The sequence below is a fragment of the Populus nigra genome, chromosome 7 (assembly GCF_951802175.1).
Source record: "Populus nigra chromosome 7, ddPopNigr1.1, whole genome shotgun sequence".
NCBI lineage: Eukaryota > Viridiplantae > Streptophyta > Magnoliopsida > Malpighiales > Salicaceae > Populus > Populus nigra.
In genome coordinates this window covers 15,067,753-15,081,093 of record NC_084858.1, presented here as the reverse complement: position 1 = coordinate 15,081,093, position 13,341 = coordinate 15,067,753, and the positions used below count along the sequence as shown (strand labels likewise).

Sequence of the window (13,341 nt, the reverse complement as noted above, 5' to 3'; positions counted from 1 at the left end):
AACCTTAATCATATGATTAAACTCAAAACCCTTTCCTTCTCAATACCACCTCTCAAGAGGCACATTAAAATGTGTCATTTCGACGTCGCCTTGTGACAGCAACGATCCCATAGATCACAAGTTCATTACTAGTTTTTGTATCTTTTTGAGTGATTTTTTTATTTTCTGAAAGAGCAAGAAACAATCTATTGTTTTTCAATCTTCAACCAAAACAAAATATTGTGTTATGGCATATAATACCAAAGAGATTGTTTGGTTATGTTGGTTACTTGCAGATATGAGAGTTTTTATTTCTCATCTCACTCCTATTTATTGTGACAACCAGAGTTTTATTCAAATTGCTCACTTCTTGGTTTTTCATGAACGAACTAAGCACATTGAGATCGATTATCATCTTACTCTTTATCATCTCAAGCATGACACAATTACTTTGCCCTTTGTTCTTTCTTCGCAGATTGCAGATTTCTTTACCAAGTCATATTTTATTTCCCGCTTTCATTTTCTAGTTGACAAACTATCGATGCTTGTAGTTGTTGCATCATTAGTTTGAGGGAAGATATTAAGAGATATAATGTTATTTTGTTTTATTGTTTATTAAGGGTGAAATAGTCTTTACATTTTCTTTTTAGTTTTTTTTATTTAGCTTATATATAGTTTCTTTCTATTTAGATCAAACTTATTCCTTTAATTATTTTGATTGTATCAGTATCAATAGATAGAACTCCTTGGTGTAGCTCTTGGAAGGAATTGGAACCATCACATGGGTGCGTGTAACGTTGAGTAGAGCTGCTTGATTGCCGAGTGCATAAGCTACCTTGTTGAGATTTTTAGACTGATACGCCAAAAAAAGGGGAATTTCAAGAGATAAGACATCGACTTGACATGTCGACAATTCAACTTTTAATGTCTATATATTGATCTCCTTCGTGTCATTATGGTTGGAAATAAGAATGGATTCCTTTTGCACCAAGTAGTGTTGTCAATACTTTAATAATTGAAAATGACAGAATATCTGGTTTTGAACTTGTCCACTTCTCACTAAAAACTATAGTTGGGTAGCTTTAATGGCCAAAAACACATCTAATCTCTAATCTTGAGACAATCATAATTTAACTCAAAGAGCCCGTTAAAGCTAGGAAAAGCCAGCTAGCTTCCACTTTTTCTATCAATTAGAAATTGCATAGGTTCAATTATTAAAACCAATAAATCTATCAATTTCATTTCAGTTTGTCAAACGTGATTTCATTTCTTCCCTCGTACGAGATAGTTTTTGAGATAATTTTTTTAGTTGTTATTTGAAAAAAATATAATTAAGTATAGTTAGTTGGTTTTAGATATGTATTTTGTAAAAGTTATGGTTGAAGTTTATATGCAACAAAAAAACATCTATAAATGTTTAGTAGTTGTGTGATTGCGGTTGTTTTTTAAAGTAAATTTTTATTTGAAAATACATTAAAATAATATATTTTATTTTAAAAAATTATTTTTAATATCAGCGCATCAAAATGATCTAAAACTCGAAAAAAAATATTAATTTGAAGTAAAGAAAAAAATTAAAAATTATTAAATATTTTCAAAAGCGCTTTTGAAACACAAAAACAAATAGGGTTTTATGAAACTCGGTTAAAAAAACATGTAAAAACTGTTTCATGAAAACTGCATTTTAAACTCAATTTTTTGGTAAGCCCCGCAGTATAAAATACAGTTTTTACAATTATCAAACACCTTGTTGTGTTTTTTACACCGCAAACACAAACACACCCTTAATCTCAAATGAAATTCTTCTTCTTTTTTTCTTATGAATTTATCATGTTATTTCATCCATTTATTAGTCAAGTCCTTCTATTTATATCTAATAGTAAAACTAACAAAAAAATATCATTTTAATTTATTGTGTAAACCTCAATTTGTTTCCTCTAAAAAATACAGATAGTTTACCAATAGTTTCATAGATAAATTCTTAACGTGATTCATTTTGAATATATTTAATTTTGTTTTGAAAGAAAATTCACTTGAAAGAGAAAAAAAGGATGAAAATATGATCAAAATAAAATCCAATCAATAAAAGAAAAATTCAAAGACAAACTCACTAAATTTTTTATATTAAAAATCTCAATCAATAAAAGCATCAAATGCAGAAAAATACAATGCCAATTTATAGAGATATATAGTTTATTTTAAGAAGAAAAATACAGTTCAATTTTCTAAACCTTGAACAAAATGTCATATATCAAAAGGAAATTGATAGGTCCTAATTAAAATTCAAGGAGAAAATGAAATTAAACCAGAATTTATTTGACGGCAAGGAACAATATTGACTAGCATTTGACAACAATACTAAAAAATTAAATACTTGAAACAAATTTATCAACATCATCTCGCTGGAAAAGTCAGAGCCAACTTTCAACTACTTGGGAGCCAGAAGCCCATCCCTTTTGATATTTCTTTGAAAGCATTTATTGTGAGGATGGGGAAACATTTTACCCCATAAAAATATATATATATATATATATATATATATATATATATATAAATTATATATATAGATATATATATATCCTCAAATTATATATATATATATATATATATATATATATATTAATTTAGCCACCACAAATAATTGTAATTATACCATTATATATAACTATATACAAAAGCACGAGCAATGTATAAAATATTTTTAGACTAAAATACTCTTAAGATTTTATAACTTAAAATAGGAATTTTAATATCTATATTTTTTTATCATATAATGTTAATTATTAGTAGTTGCATTAATTTTTTTTTAATGTAAAACTAATTATTAGCAGTTCTATTCAACCTAGCTCTAAACAAGATATATATATATATTCTCTACAATATCCCCTTGATCGCAACCAGCCAACCACACCATTGTTACATATTGGAAGATGAGGAATTTACAGGTGTTCTTTCCCTTTCCAGCATAATTAAAAAAAAGTTTCGGCATATAAACATTAGTCAGTTTTTTTTCTAAACGACAACATTTTACCAATTGTGTTATTTTCTAATTTTTCTTCCCTTATGCTAATTACTTAATTTTTTTAAATATCCTAATTTTCAAAAAAGTTCAAATTTGCAGGATGGCTGGGAGACGGGAGAAAGATACCCAAGGGTCATGCCATTAACTTTATTTTTAATTCACGGTTCTTATAATTAGTGATGGCACTTAAATCGTTGTATTTGAATTTGATGGGTTTTTTTATATTATTTTATTAAATATAATAGTTTAATTTTAATTGATACAAGAAATTTTATAATACTTAAATTATTATTAATAGCATTCATGATGCTGTAGGAGAAAGAAAAAAATTAAAAAGATAATTTTTGAAGATGTAAAATTATTTTTAATGAGAAAGAATTTAATTCTTTCTTCTCTTTTTATATTTATCTTTTTACCATAATTATTGCTATTATAGCTTGACCATTATAAAGATTTTCCAACATTATGCCATGAAACAATGACTAAAAATAGCAGAAAATGTTAAAATATAAAGCCAATCCATGTAGGGTCAAGGTTGTCAATTCCTTTTCTTTTTGCTCGGGATGGTCGACGTGTCTCATTCCAGTTTAAAAAATAAAACAAATCAAAATGGATTTTATCTCGTTCAGAATCTCAGTCTGTTCTATAAATTCCATCCAAATTTTGACCAGAATATTTTGGTTATGTTCTAGTTGTTCCGTTTAGGTCAAATAATGTTTTTTTTTGTTTTTTTAAATATTATTTAGTTTTACGGTATCAATCATATCTCTTAATTTGATCGTTAGATTAAACTGATATTTTATGAAAAGTATTCAGACATATTATTATATCTCAAGTTAAAAGTTTAGCGCAATTGGAGTTTAGAAAGGTTTTGTAAGATTGTCAATGTTATTTTTGTAATTTTATGCAAATTCATAATTTTGTTTTAAAATGTTATTTTTGTCATTTTTTTATATTGAAATTTTTTCAATTTCATTATTCAGCAATAGATTTATTCAGAATTGAGCTTCATAATTTGTTTTGATTTATTTTATTTGAGGTTATTATAGTCTCATAAATCAGGTTACGAATTTAGAAAATTAACTTAGGTTGATCTGGGTCGATGAATATGTTGTCGTCTCAAAAGTTTTTTTAAAAACATATGTCATCTTGAATTTTTTTTCTTTGTTCAAATTATATTTTTACTAGTTGTCCATGTTGTTTTTAAACTCATTAAGTCGATTAGATCATATATGTTTAACTCTTATTTTTTTTACTTGTGTTTTAAATTTAAATTGCATAATTTCAAGTTAATTTAACTTTAAATGACATATTGAAATGCTACAAAACTGAAATATACTGTTCAAATTAAAAAAAAAAACAAAAACAAAACACCAACTACAATGGAATTGACAACCATGTTAGGGGTATATATGCAATAACTTTCCAAATTCCAATGATAAAAAATTCAATCAATCCTTTTCATCTGTTGTTATCAAGATTGTCAATTTCGTTTCGGTAAGTATTTTGTTTTTTCAATTGGAATGGAATATTTTGGTTTCAGCGTGCCATGTAGAGGTTGTATTGTTCATGTGTTATATATATATATATATATATATATATATATATATATATAACACATGAACAATAGTTTATACTTGGGTGATTTAATTAATATTCAAAATAATATATATACTTGGGTGATTTAATTATTATTGAAAATAATAATAATAATAAAGAGTTTTTTATAGTTTATACTTGGGTGATTTAATTAATCAAATTGATCTGGATCAATTTGATTTAAAGATTTACATGAAATGAAACTGGAATATTTCATTAAAAATTTATCTGAAAAATATAAAACGGGTAAAGATTTGAAATAAAATAAAATATTTTTATTTTTAAATTGTTATAAAATATTTCGATTATACACAAAACGAAATTGAGAACCTTGCCTGCTGTTATAACTCTTCTCATGCCATTGGCCCAACATGACCAACCAAGAGCTCGTCCGTACCCTACGCTCGAAATTCAGCCATTAAAAACCTTCAACAAACCTTCAACCAGTCTTCCATCTTCTTATTTTCACTGTTTTCCTTCTTCTATCTTTGTAAACATGAGCAGTGAAACACCAGAACCGGCAAAACTAGCCATCCCATGGAGGACACGACTGGTCCTTACAATGATCTCAGCGGCAAAACTAGCATTTTGGTTTTGTTCTAATTGTTCTGTTCAGGCCAAATGAAATTATTTTATTTTACTTTTTTTTAAAAAATATATTATTTAATTTTACGGTATCAATCATATCTCTTAATCTGATCGTTGGATTAAGTTGATATTTTACAAGGAGTCTCTAGACATATTATTATATCTCAAGTTAAAATTTTAAAACAATAAAAGGTTAGAAAGGTCAATATTATTTTTGTAATTTCATTCAAATTCATAATTTTGTTTTAAAATGTCATTTTTGTTTTTGATTGAAATTTTCTCAATTTCATCATTTAGCAATAGGTTTATTGAGAATTGAGTTTCATAATTTGTTTTGATTTACATTATTTAAGGTTATTATGATTTTATGAATCAGGTTACAGATTTAAAAGATTAACCCAGGTTGATTTGGGTTGATCTAATATGTTGTCGTCTTAAAATTTTTTTTAAAAAAATATATCATTTTAAATTTTGCTTTATTCAAATTATATTTTTACAAGTTTTCCAAGTTGTTTTTAAACTCATCGAGTCGATCAGATCATATATGTTCAACTACTTGTGTTTTAAATTTAAATTGTATAATTTCAAGTTAGTTTATCTTTAAATTTAAATTTAAATTATTTTTATTGAATTATATATATATATATATATATATATATATATATATATATATATATTAAAATGCTACAAAACTGAAATATACCGTTTAAATTAAAAAAACAAAACACCTACTCCAATGGAATGGACAGCCATGTTTGGGGTATACATTGAATAACTTTCCAAATTCCAAGGATAAAAAAGTCTATCCATCCTTTTCATCTGCTGTTATAATTTTTCTTATGCCATTGGCCCCTACATGACCAACCAAGAGCTACTCCATACCCTACCCTAGAAATTCAGCCATTAAAATTAAAAAACCTTCAACTCTTCCATCTTCTTATTACCACTCTTTTCCTTCTTCGATCTTTGTAAACATGAGCAGGGAAACACCAGCACCGGCAAAACTAGCCATCCCATGGAGGACACGGCTGGTCCTTACAATGATCTCAGCGGCAACAGATCTGTCACGTCGTTCAAACGGCACCATAAACAGACGTTTGCTTAATCTCCTTGACTTCAAGTCCTCTCCTTCCCCTAACAAACCCATTCACTCCATCATCTCTTCTGATATCACCGTGGACCCCACCCGCAACCTCTGGTTCCGCCTCTACACCCCGGAAAATAGCGGGGTTGACGGTAGCGACACTGCCTCTTTGCCTGTTGTGGTATTTTTTCATGGAGGTGGATTTTCTTTCCTAAGTGCTGCATCAAGTTCGTACGACGTCGTTTGTCGCCGGTTTGCACGTAAATTTCCTGCTATCGTTCTTTCAGTTAATTACCGTCTTACGCCTGAACATCGATTTCCCTGTCAATACGATGATGGTTTTGACGTGCTTCGGTTCCTAGACAATGATCGAGCCAATGGGTTACTGCCACCTAATGCAGATTTGTCTAAGTGTTTTCTGGTTGGAGATAGTGCCGGGGCAAATTTGGCCCATCATGTTGCGGTTCGGGCTTGTCGGGCTGGGTTTCAGAATGTTAAGGTAATTGGATTGGTTTCTATTCAGCCGTATTTTGGCGGGCAAGAGAGGACCGAGTCGGAACTCCGACTGGTTGGATACCCGTTCGTGACGGTAGAACGAACCGATTGGTGCTGGAGAGTGTTTTTGCCGGATGGATCGGATCGGGATCACTATGCAGTGAATGTGAGCGGACCGAATGCTGAGAACATCTCGGATTTGGATTTTCCGGATACAATTGTGATTGTTGGTGGGTTCGACCCGTTACAAGATTGGCAGAGGAGGTATTGTGAGTGGTTAAAGAGATCCGGGAAAGAGGCTACCTTAATTGAGTATTCAAATATGTTTCACGCATTTTATATCTTCCCGGAGCTGCCCGAGTCTTCAAGATTATTCTCGGAGATCAAAGAATTTGTTACCAAGAGACTGTCTAAGCCATAGCCTATAAGCCAAACAATCGCACGCACGCAAGCCCTCCATGAATCTAAAGCAATGCATTCTTAGTTTCTGGGAAGTAAGAAATTATGACGGGGCCTTGAAGTTTAGAATTTAGATACCGCAGTTGAATAAATTCCATCTTTCTTGAAGAGGGGGTCATTGGGCAGATGCATCGTGAGGTGCTAAAATGCCTAGGAACTCTATCATTATGCACAGTTTCTGCGGGTTCATATGGGACTGTCATGGCTTTTATGTTGAGATTTTTGTTTTCAAGTAATGGCAAGTTGTCGTTTGGATTTTAGAAAAAGGGCAAAATATCACATGTCTGCACTAGCTAGCTGCTAGCTCTATTCTACTTCATGTATCTTTGGGGGACAGCTGGCCCAACCGGGGGGGAAAAGGAAGATAATAGCAATGTCAATATAACACTTTTATTACTCTATAATAAAAGAGGGCAGGCTTTCACTGTGCCAATGATTTTGTTTTTGGTGGCCAAGGTTAGGTTTATGGGTATAGAACATGAGACTTATTAATAATTATATTAAAGAATGGTGTTAATTAGTAATTTTATATTTTTTTAATTATAAATTAATATTAAATTGTAAAAGTTGTTGACGCCACCCATACAGCGTCGGATATTGCTCAGGGCGGCATTTTATGTGCTCATCACCCTGTCATGATTTTTTAATATTTTTTTTTCATTATTTTTTTTTATTTTACTATTTTATAGTTTGATTCATGGGATTTGACAATTATTTTTTTTTATTTCTGTTTTCATTATATCGAGTTGTTATATTTTTTTTTTGCTCTTTGAAATACAATAATAATGCTTTAGTATTGTTTTTTTTTCACCACAAAGAAATTGGTTTAGTGTGAAGTACGAGATATAATTTAGTTAAATCTATTTATTTAAAAGATCTTATTTAATGAACAAGCATCTTATCTTTTGAACAAGGGAATTTCATCAGTAAATTTCATAAACTCATTTGTTAATGTTTTTTTTTTTAAGTTGATTTTATAAGATTACATGGAAGAAAGGGATGGATTCTAAGTAATATAACATCTTCAAGATCCGAAATTCTTCTTGAAACCTATATAGCGATAGGTCAAAAATCTCCAATGGCACCCCACCTTCCCCGCCCAAATTAGAGACAAATTCACTTTTATTTACTTAGTAATTCCAATATCAACCAATTGGCAAGAATTTTAAACCCCAGACACTTTTAAATAAAATACATAACCTACAATTACACAAACACCACTAAGAGGACTTAGTGATTTATAGTGAGGTTTGGGAGGAATTTTTTTGGATTCTAATAGTAATTCCTCTTCTTTTTTTTTATCTCTAGAGTTTTTTTTTTGGTCCATCAATTTTTTTTCTTTTTATATGGTATTTTAACGTTGTTTTGATTTGGGATTAGTCTTGGTAATTTATTTTTTATTTATATATGAGAATCTCATGTTGTCAAGGAAATGTTCTATTGCTTCTTTGATGCTTGGTTTGGTTAAAATAAATTTATTTTCATTGATTTAAAAGAATTAAAGTTTTGGAGATCTAGTTTGAAACTTGAAAAAATGTCAAGTCTTTTTTTTGATAAATTAGGGACATATTTGCATGGTAAGAGGAAGAGCTCAAGTCCTTTCTTTTTTTTTCCCTTAAGGTCACTCATTTTTTTTTAGTTTTATCCTTTTACATTACATTTATTTAAGATTTAACTTGATAGTTTATTTTAGTTGTCTATATACAGGGTTCTCACAATATCGAGTGAAATTTTTAATACTCGATTAATTTTTGATTTTGCAAACTAAAATAAAATAAAGTTGATATAGACTAATTAAGGCTTAAGGAACCAAAATTAAGCCTAAAACAAATATAATAAGCTAGGGTAAACGAGCAGTGTAACTTTGCTGGCCCGTGCATTGCACATGCCAACAAATGGATGCAGGTCGTCTATGTTCTAGAAACATATGTGACTTGTTATGATGTTCAAACACCATATTTCTATCTATCTAATAAAAACAAAAAGAACATACTTATTTTCTCTCAAATCTCAACTATAGTGTCTCACCCTCTCGTTCTCTCACCAATAGAATTTTGTTCATAAAAAAATAAGCTGAGTATTTTTTTACACTGCTTATTGGAATGCAATATACTATTTTTTAGTTCAATTTTAAGCAAAATGAAATGAGTTTTGAGTTCTATTAAACTCCATAGATAATACTTAGTTGAGTAAAAAATCTCTAATCAACTACAAAGTTTTGCAAGTAGCAAGCATTCAATGCATGAGTAATTGGATCCTTCTCGTGTGGTCATGTGGCCCTTTGATGAAATAAGAAGTAGGAGGCGAAGTTGTTCATGGAAGGTATCGAAGTATATTTTTGAAAAGGTCAGCATTTTTTTTCTTCGAATTTGAAATGAAAGTGAATCCATGGTATATCTAGAGGCACAGGCAGGTACACCGAACAAAACCTACCTCTTCTTCACCATGAGGACGGCACATCTAGTCATGAGAAGAAGGTGAAGTGGCCTTTAACTAGTTTGGGCATTAGGTGGTGCTGATGTGAGTTTAAAAACATATTTGAAATTATTTAATGAGGCCCGAAATGTTTACACTTTTCTAAGAATCTAACCGGCATACTGCAAAAACAAAAACAAAAATTCACAAGGGACGTTGGGTTTTTTTTTTTAATGTCAAAAGTTGTTGTTTCTGGCTGTCAAGACAAATTCAAATCCAAATCCAAATCCAAATCACTCCAACACGAATATAAATGTTCATTCGACAATGGTGTAGGTTCCCTAAAATTTGAATTTTCCAAAAATAATTAATGAAGAACAGTGGAAGCCTAAGGAATCTTGGGCTTGGCTCGACAAGTTTCTTTTAAGGTATTTTTTATTTTTATTTTTTTTTGATTTAATTTTTTTCATATGATAAAAAAAAATAAATTGATGTGACAATTTGAATATTGTATAAAAATTGAGTAATGATAAAAAAAATTTATTTGAGTTTGGGATGAATTTCCTTATCAAAACATGCTTTTAAAAAATTTGAATTTTTTTTATTTTTTTCTGTAATTCATATTAATATTTTTTTTGTTTTTGTATTTTTTTTATGTGGTCATATAAAAAATAAATTTTAAATAATAAAATAATATTATCTCAATATATATAGTTTTTGAAAATATTTTAAAAAATAACTGCTACATAATAATATAATAACTAGCATATTGGCCCGCACTCCGCAGCGGGTCAATAAGAAATGTTTTTTCAAATGTAAATATGCTTGAGTTAGGTTAAAAGCAGAGAATGCATTTTCATCATCATCATTTTCAAATAAAGTATTTTCTACAGTAGCACCATGAATAATGCATAGCACAGTAATGCCTAATATACCGGCAATTAATTTTTTTCCCTTTAATTTTTTCCTTTTAAGATAATTTCAAATTTATTTTTTTCCTCTTTAATTTTTTTTTTCTTTTCTCTTATTTATTTTTTTTCCATATTGTAAAGAGAAAATAAATTGATGAGACTTTTTTATATTGTACAAAAGTTGGGTGATGATAAATGTTTTTTCATTTGAGGTTGGATTGAATTTTCTTATTAAAGTATGATTGTTTTTGCATTTCAAAAATGCTTTTAAAAAAATTTCATTTTTTTTATTTTTTTCTTTACTTCAAATTAATATTTTTTGATGTTTTTGTATTATTTTGATATGATGATATAAAAAATAAATTTTAAAAAATAAAATAATATTATCCCAATATATTATTTTTTAAAAAATATTTTAAAAATTAACCATTATGTAATAATATAATAACTAGCATATTGGCCCGTGCTCCGCAATGAGTCAATAATAATTTTTTTTCAAATGTAAAAATGTTTTAGTTGGGTTAAAAGCATGGAATGTATTTGCACCATTACAATCTTCAAATAAAATATTTTTTACAGTAGAACCATAAATATTTTTTACACCAACAACTAATTTCTTGCCCTTTATTTTTTTTTTCCTTTTAAGATATTTTAAGTTTTTTTCTTTTCTCTTATTTTTTTTTCTATATTGTAAAGGGAAAATAAATTGATGAGACTTTTTTTTTTTTATAATGTACAAAAGTTGAGTGATGATAAGTTTTTTTTCATTTGAGGTTAGATTTGAGGTTGAGTTGAATTTTCTTATTAAAGCATGCTTGTTTTTGCTTTGAAAAAATTTTAATTTTTGTTACTTCAAATTAATATTTTTTGATATTTTTGTATTATTTTGATGTCATGATATAAAAAATAGATTTTAAAAAATAAAAAATATTATCTTAATACATTTTTTAAAAAACATTTTAAGATATTTTTATTTTCTTTTAGGATATTGAATCTGGATCTGTAGCCAGACTCAAGATTATTGGATCTGAAAGTATTGGATCCAACTTAATAAAACACAAGGTTATTGGATCCGGTTTTACAGTTAGGTCTAATGATTTTGGGTATGGCCACAAAGCCAACCCAATGAAAATGTACTAAATGTTTTGCAAAATTATGAAAATACAAGTAAAACCTCCACTTTTGTATGAAGAAGCAAATAAATAAATTCGTGAACCAGTCATCAAAGAGATCAATGTCCACCTCAGGTCCTGAACCTTTGAGAAAACCCATGTTACATTACAAAAACTCTCAAAAACCATGCAATATCACTAAAGATCAAACCTGAAATTTTTTTCATGATCCAAATCCCAAGAACTTAAAATTTCAGCACAGATTATCATATTAAAACCACACCAATCCATGAAACGAAACAAACAATTGAGATTTTCTCAAAGGCCCAACTCCCATTTGGCATCGTCATCGGCTAACTTCAATTTACCCCCAAGATTTTTACCACAAAAAAAAAAAAAACCGAACACACAAACAAGCATGCTTCCTACCTCCACTAATTATCAAATCAGATAAGGAAAAACAATTAAAAATCAAAACCAGGCCTTGTATGAACAGAAACAAAACATCAACTTCTAGCCTAAATTATTCTTAACTCCAAGTTTCAAGCTTTAACTTAAGTATTTCCAGCCAAAAACTCGAGCATTCAACACAAGACCCTCGCACCGATTCACACTTAGCTTTGAACCCCAGCAGACTCATCTTTGTATGTCAAACCTCAAGCGAAGGTTTTTTTTTTTTTCTATTATAACGAGTATGAACACTCAGAGATACATGACAATAATTTTTATAAGGTTACAGTAATAACATTCATTACCTTGCATCTTCAAGCACCGGACCAGTAAAGGATGGACTTTTAGCAAACAAGTAATGGACAAAGGAAAGAAATGACACCTACAAGACTTTGATAAGTTAAGGATTTGGGACCCTTTTATTTTCCTTCTATCCCTGCGAAATCTCCACCATTTCAGTAGCCAGATCCAAAGCTATTAGGTCTCGCTTCGCCGTTAAATCCAAGGCTATTGAGTCTGACTGGGTCGCCAGATCCAATACTATTGAGTCTGTCATTGCTGTCAGACCCAAGGCTCTTGGATCTGACTCTGCATCTAGACTCATTACTATTGGGTCTGGCTCTACAACTAAACCCAAAGTACTCAAATATTCGTTATACTCTTCATATTTTTTTTTTCAAATTAAAATTAAAATGGTTATTGACCTGCTGCGGAGTACCGATCAATATGTTAGTTAGAAATGATTTAACGAGGCTCAAAATATTAACAATTTTCTTAGAATCTAACCAGCATACTGCAAAAACAAAAAAAAAACACTTTTTATCTAACACAAACTAATATAAGCTAATTAGAAGCAAAACAAATTAAAATTCTAAAACATAATTAGGAAATAAATTTGAAAATAAAAAAATCCCGATCAATAACTTATAAATCCAATTTAGGTATGAAAACAATCTCAATTTGTTATAGCTAGTTAACCCACTATAAAATTAGACTTGTAGAACATACTAGCCAAATTTTAGTTCAAAAAATTAAAAAATTATGTCTATTTTTATAAGAAAACTTATTTAACTCATCTAAACTTCGACAACTTCGACTTGTTGATACTTGTCCCACGTTAAAACCCCACATTTTAATTTTTCTAAAAACTTATGTTTCATTTTTAAAAACTAAAATGATTTATGATTTTTTAGCCTTAAAATTAAAATTGATATAGGTAAAAAGAAA

At 29.2% G+C, this 13,341-nt stretch overlaps 1 protein-coding gene across 1 annotated transcript; it reads left to right on the top strand.

Annotated features, from left to right (window-relative positions):
- Positions 1 to 6,038: 6,038 nt before the first annotated feature.
- On the top strand, positions 6,039 to 7,659 carry LOC133699775 (probable carboxylesterase 18). Its single transcript, XM_062123227.1, has one exon. It carries the CDS (start codon positions 6,163 to 6,165, stop codon positions 7,186 to 7,188), a length of 1,026 nt encoding a protein of 341 aa, XP_061979211.1. The 5' UTR covers positions 6,039 to 6,162; the 3' UTR covers positions 7,189 to 7,659.
- The last annotated feature ends 5,682 nt before the right edge of the window (positions 7,660 to 13,341 follow it).